Source organism: Grampus griseus (genome assembly GCF_964374135.1).
Source record: "Grampus griseus genome assembly, chromosome: X".
NCBI classification, from domain to species: Eukaryota; Metazoa; Chordata; class Mammalia; order Artiodactyla; family Delphinidae; genus Grampus; species Grampus griseus.
The window spans coordinates 111,946,612-111,952,854 of NC_138999.1; the positions used below are offsets into that span (position 1 = coordinate 111,946,612).

Consider the following 6,243-nt stretch of genomic DNA (forward strand, 5'->3'; position numbering starts at 1 on the left):
CAATCTTCAGGAAGGTCCGGAGTGACCCTCCTGCTCCCTCATTTTAACATAGTGAGGGTTTCTCCACAGGGTGCAGTCTCTGTGGATAGCCTGGCTGAACTGGAGGACGGGGCCCTGCTGCTGCAGACCCTGCAACTTTCCAAGACTTCCTTTCCAATTGGCCAGCGACTTCTGGGATCCAAAAGGAAAATGAGCCTCAATCCGATTGCCAAGCAAATCCCCCAGGTTGTTGAGGCTTGCTGCAGCTTCATTGAGAAACATGGTAAGGGGCCAAGAATGATGGTTAAATCAAGGTAGGAGGCAATTCAAGAGAAAGAACGGTGTTCTAGAGATGGGGAGAGGAAAGAGGTCAAGGGATGAAGGGCTTGAAACATTCCCCTGCCACCAGTTGGGGTTGGGATACAATGGGGGAGGAAAAGGGAAATGCTAGGGGTGGGGGCAGTGAGCACAGATACTTAGCATCCCCTGGTCTTTTCTTTCAGGCTTAAGCACAGTGGGGATTTTCACCCTGGAATATTCTGAGCAGAGAGTGCGTAAGGTAAATCAGCTATGTATATGCTTTTGTTCCTTCAGTGAGAAAAAACTGGTGGGGGTGGGGGCTCCCCCATAGACCTGAAGAGAATGTCATGCCTCGTGAAGGGAGCACAGTCTTCTTTCTAGCCCCCTAGGCACACCGTATAGCCAACTACCTCCACTGAAGCCTGAGACCTACTGAAGGAGTGGCCGGTAGGGCGCCTGTGATGGGCAGAGCAGCCACCGAATGTATTCTCTCTCTTTTTCTAGCTCCGTGAAGAATTTGATCAAGGTCTGGATGTAGTGCTGGATGACTCTCAGAACGTGCATGATGTGGCCGCACTCCTCAAGGAGTTTTTCCGTGACATGAAGGACTCTTTGCTGCCAGATGATCTGTACATGTCCTTCCTCCTGACAGCAAGTGAGTCTTCTGCTCTCCCTTGTTGGGCAAGGAAAGGAAATAGTACAGGGGATGTGGGGTTCTGGGGACAGAGCTCAGGCTGCAAGACCCCAAGGAACTAAGGCAAAATGAACACCAGAAGATGAAAACACCTCTCCAGATTCCGCTATAAGTCTGTTGTTTGGAAATCTCTCTAGAGCTTCTTGAAGCTGTGTGCACCCTCTCAGGGCAAAGAAGAACCTAGGTTCTGTAGGGAGGGGGTCTGATTTTTACTTTTTTTTTTTTTTTTTGCGGTACGCGGGCCTCTCACTGTTGTGGCCTCTCCTGTTGTGGAGCACAGGCTCTGGACGCACAGGCTCAGCGGCCATGGCTCACGGGCCCAGCCGCTCCGCGGCATGTGGGATCTTCTCGGACCGGGGCACGAACCCGCGTCCCCTGCATCGGCAGGCGGACTCTCAACCACTGCGCCACCAGGGAAGCCCAGGGGGTCTGATTTTGATGGGAGCACTTCTTGCTTTTAGGAATCCTGAGCTCAAATGCCATGAGAATGAGCAAAGAAAAGATGCTTGAGTACTTTATCCATAGCCTTTGGCATTTTTCAACCAGAATCACACCTTTCTTTGTATCAGGCTGCTGCCAAGGTTAGCCCCCTAAGCCAGTGCCTGTTTTCCTTCCTCTAGCTCTGAAGCCACAGGATCAGCTTTCTGCCTTGCAGTTGCTGGTTTACCTGATGCCACCTTGCCACAGTGACACCCTGGAGCGTCTCCTGAAGGTCCTGCATAAGATCACTGAGAACTGCGAGGACTCCATTGGCATTGATGGACAGTTGGTAAAAAGCTCTGGGAAAGGGTAGCGAGATTTACAGAAGGGGAGATGTGTGGGAGTATATGAGAAAGAGACAGAGACAGAGAGACAGAGGGAGAGGGAAACAAGAACAAAAAGAGACATTTTTGTTTGTGTAACTTCCATTATTACTTCAGAGTTGATCACTTTCTGCTTTCCTTTACTTAGGTTTCAGGCAATCGTATGACTTCCACCAATTTGGCTTTGGTGTTTGGATCTGCTCTCCTGAAGAGGGGGACATCTGCCAAGAGGGAGTCCAGGAAAACAAAACTGGGGATTGACCACTATGTTGCTTCTGTCAGTGTGGTCCGTGCCATGATTGATAACTGGGATATCCTCTTTCAGGTAGGTGGAAGCTTTGGACACACTTATTTCACAGCTCTTTCACCTGTTCACAAGGCAAGGAAGAGTTCCACATGCATCCCTGGGGGTATCCAAAGCAGGCAGCCACAAATCTCCCAGTCTAGAAATCCTTCCTACATTAGCTGGGCATGGTGCCTTCAGTTCTGGGTACCTGATAGAGATGAGTATAGATTTTAAAAATGTTGTGTAATAAAGGCTAACATTGCTAATTTTACCCTCAGGTGCCTCCCCATATTCAGAGGCAGGTTGCTAAGCGTGTATGGAAATCCAGTCCTGAAGCCCTTGATTTTATCAGACGCAGGAATTTGAGGAAGATCCAGTGAGTGTTTTCTTGGTTTGTTCATGCTTAGCCTGAAGGAGAATCACCTATGGGGGCTCCCAACCCCAGGCCACCTTTATGTTAGTCAACCCAAGTATACAAACTGACTTGCTTTTTCAAATTCATTCCCCATCAGGAGTGCACGGATAAAGATGGAAGAGGATGCTTTACTTTCTGATCCAGTGGAAAACTCTGCTGAAGCCCGGGCTGCTGTCCTTGGTCAAAGCAAGCCCTTTGATGAAGGTCAGTTCCCTGCTGGCGGTCAGACCCCTGGTGAAGGTCAGGCCCTTGCTGAAGGTCAGTCCCTTGGTGAAGGTCAGGCCCTTCCCGAAGGCCAGGTCCTTGCTGAAGATGAGCCCCTTGAGGAAGATGAGTCCTCTGAGGAAGATGTGCCAGTCAATGAAGAACTAGTATTTGAATATCTCAATCAAGGAGTAGTCTTTGGTGAAGTCCAAGGTCTCGAGATTCCAAATGACCTTGAGATTCCAGGCCCACATCTCGAAGGCATTCCAGAACTTGATGAAGATGACGATGATGATGACAACGACGATGATGACGATACCCTGAATTTTGATCTTCCTCCCCTTGAGGACATTCTAGACCCTGATGATGAAATTCTAGAACTCATTGAAATCCAAGACTTTGAAGAAATACCATATTTTGATATGGTTCCAGACCCTGAAGTAGCCCGAGATGTGCAAGAAATCCCCAACCCTGGAGAAAACCCAAACCACAACCTTGAAGAAGGACCAGATTTTGAAGACTACCAAAACCTTGACCTAGCAGAAGTTCCCTATCTTGATGTAATCCCGAACAATGAAGAAGCCTCAGATACTGATGAAATCCCAGACAATGAAGAAGCCCCTGACACTGACGGAATCCCAGACCATGCAGATGACTCAGATAATGATGAAAACCCAGATTCTGAAGAAGACCCCAATCTTGAAGAGGTCCCAGCCCTTGATGAAATCCAAAATGATGAAGCCTCAAATGCTGAAGAAATTCCAGACCATGAAGAAGCCCCAGAGGTCAATGGGATTTCAGACTCTGGTGAAGACCTTGATTTTGATGAAGTCCCAGCTCTTCATGTGGTCCCAAGCCCTGAAGAAGCCCCTGGTGGTCATGAACTCCCAAATCATGAAGAATCCCCAGAGGTTAATGGGCTCTCAGATTCTGAAGAAGACCCCAGTCTTGAAGAGGTTCCAGCTCTTGATGGAGTCCCAAATGATGAAGAAACCACAGATACTGAAGAAATTCCAGATTATGAAGAAACTCCAGAAGTCAATGGAATTGCAAGCTCTGAAGAAGACTCCAACCCTGAAGAGGTCCCAGCCCTCCATGTGGTAACGAGCCCTGAAGATGTCTCTGATTTTGATGAAATTCAGAACCAGGAAGAATCTTCAGATGTAAGTGGAGTCCCAAACGATGAAGAAGCCTCAGACGCTGAAGGAATCCCAGGACACAAAGAAGACTCTGATGTCAGTGCAATCCAAGACTCTGAAGAAAACCCCAATCTTGAAGAAGACACAGTTCTCAGTGTGGTTCCAGAGCCTGAGGGCACTCAAATTTGCAACAAAATTCCGGATTCTCAGAAAGACTTAGCCAACACTTTTGAAGAAGATGAAATTACAAATATGGCTCCAGAGCCTGAAGATGTCTCCATTCTTAATACAATTTCAGACCCTCAGCCAGACCTAGCTGTCAATCTTGAAGAAATCATGAATGTGGAAGCAGTCCCAATGCCTAGTAATCTTGACTCTAAAGAAGTTCAGAGTCCAAAGACCATCCAGTTCTGCAAAGAAGATGCAGCTGTTACATTTCCTGTAGATACCACCTTCCTTAAAAACAAGTCTCAGCCTGGCCAAGTCGTGAACTACAGGTCCTCCTCAGAGTCATTGAAGACCGACACCTGCTTTCTCCCCTCCATGAAGTTCTGTAAGCTTCCGGCTCCAGCTTTGTTACTCATTTGCTTAGTAAAATTAGTCAGGCTGGTTGTAGGGTGGTGGTGGTTGTTAGGAGGACGTCCACTTCCTCGCTTCCCTGGTGGTATTGCCCATTTGCTCTAAGCACGGGGTATCTGTCTCACTCTTTCTGTTCTCTAACATGGCCCTGCCCTCCTGCCCCCCACCCCCACACACCCAGCTTCCACAGTGGGCCTAGATTTAGAGATGTATGTTCTACTGTTAGGCTGCAGTTTTCTTACATGTCAAATGGGGGTAATCATTTCTGCCCTAACTTCTTGCCTCATACTGTATTTGAAGCTCAAAATTAGGTCTTAGTTCCTTGGGTGCTGTGCAAAGTGTGAAGTCTAGAAACATAAGGAGTTAACATTGTTACTATTTTCCAGGTTCCTCTGAGGAGCCAGCTGTGCCTCCCGGCACTGCCCGTTCCCATGACGATGATGAAGGAGCGGGTAACCCCCCCATTCTGGAGCAAGACCGCCCATTGCTCCGTGTGCCCCGGGAGAAGGAGGCCAAAACTGGCATCGGCTACTTCTTTCCTTAGATGTTTTTCCTTCTATATGGTGCCAGACAGGGGGAAAGGGTGGGGGTAGACCTGGGATGTCACAGGAAACATTAAGGAGAGTCTTGAAGGTAAAGATCTGAGGGTAAGAAGGAGTTCCACCTGATGCTCGGGTCAGGCTGTGAATTCCAAACACACTGCCAGCCCCTTTCCTGGGGATGCTCGGTCCCTTCAGCTGGTAAAAGTGGAGATGTTTCTGTGTCATGCTCAGGCGCCCTGGTGCTACCTTGCCTCTCTCTTTTACCCCTGATCCTGGCTTTCCCTTACTACAGCTGTTCCTTTAATTGATGTGACATTTGTGGTAAACACCTGTCGCAGAGAAGCTCACAAATCTCGAGGTGCTTTCCCTCCCCCAAAGAGGATTGCATGCTTTTCCTGACTTTCCTACCCTCCTCCTAAGAGCTCAATTGGAAAGGCCCTCAAGAGGCATGCTAGGATGTTAGGTCAGCCTACTGACAGCTGACAATTAATGCTAAACCATGTCACACCAACTCATAGCCGTGTCCCCGCAGCCACTCCACCGCCTCAGGATAATTTTGTCCAAATTATTTAGACCAATGGCTCGTCAAACAGCCACTCCCCAAATCCTGACAAACCCAACTAGCTTTTCTGGGGTCAAAAGTTAGAGGAAAAAAATTGATTTTATTACCTAGATCTGTTTTACAGATAGCTGGCAGCCACATCCTGTTGTCAGCAAAACAGCTAGTTAGGTACAAACACATAGTTCCAAGCAGTAAAAGTCACCTGATTACAAATGTTCTTAAATATCGTCTCTGTAGTTCCTCTATGCAGGACGGTACAAATTTGCGGGACATGCTCTGGTAACACGCAGATATGGGTTATGTATGACATCCAAAATTATAGCTGTTATTGAGGGGTAACAACTGCTAAGGTCCATAGAATGAAGAATGTATTGTATTGAGGGTTAGAAATTGATCACACAATGGGTAACAACCGCAGAGCTCGAAGATTTGTGATTGTTAAAACTTCTCTGGCATTTAATCATTAATAAACATCGTATTGTGACAGCAGCATATTCATGGCTTACTGTGTGTGTGTTTTTTTTTATTTGAAATTTTGTTGGTGAGTTGGGAAGCTCTAGCTGGAGCTGAAGGGGAAAGAGAGGTGGGGAAGAGGAACGAAATAGAAGAGGGTGATGTGGAATAAAGGGCAGGGGTGACATGGTGTAAAGGGATGGAGTGAGTGGAATAAAGGGGAAGGGGTGATTTGGAATAAGGGGATGGAGAGAGATGGAATAAAGATGTGAGGTGGAATAAAGGGT

General features: G+C 47.5%; 1 protein-coding gene across 8 annotated transcripts in view; it reads left to right on the forward strand.

Annotated features, from left to right (window-relative positions):
• The window catches only part of ARHGAP36 (Rho GTPase activating protein 36), a gene marked incomplete at its 5' end in the record, with an annotated part of 154,607 nt that extends 148,606 nt beyond the window's left edge, over positions 1 to 6,001 (forward strand). For all 8 annotated transcript variants that reach the window (XM_082681780.1, XM_082681779.1, XM_082681782.1 and 5 more), the window contains 8 exons: positions 70 to 262; positions 483 to 538; positions 784 to 934; positions 1,594 to 1,742; positions 1,925 to 2,101; positions 2,341 to 2,438; positions 2,575 to 2,681; positions 4,786 to 6,001. In XM_082681780.1, the coding sequence (XP_082537906.1) occupies positions 70 to 262; positions 483 to 538; positions 784 to 934; positions 1,594 to 1,742; positions 1,925 to 2,101; positions 2,341 to 2,438; positions 2,575 to 2,681; positions 4,786 to 4,943 (1,089 nt within the window). In that variant the 3' untranslated portion in view covers positions 4,944 to 6,001. The remainder of the gene's footprint in view (positions 1 to 69; positions 263 to 482; positions 539 to 783; positions 935 to 1,593; positions 1,743 to 1,924; positions 2,102 to 2,340; positions 2,439 to 2,574; positions 2,682 to 4,785) is intronic.
• Between the last annotated feature and the right edge of the window lie 242 nt (positions 6,002 to 6,243).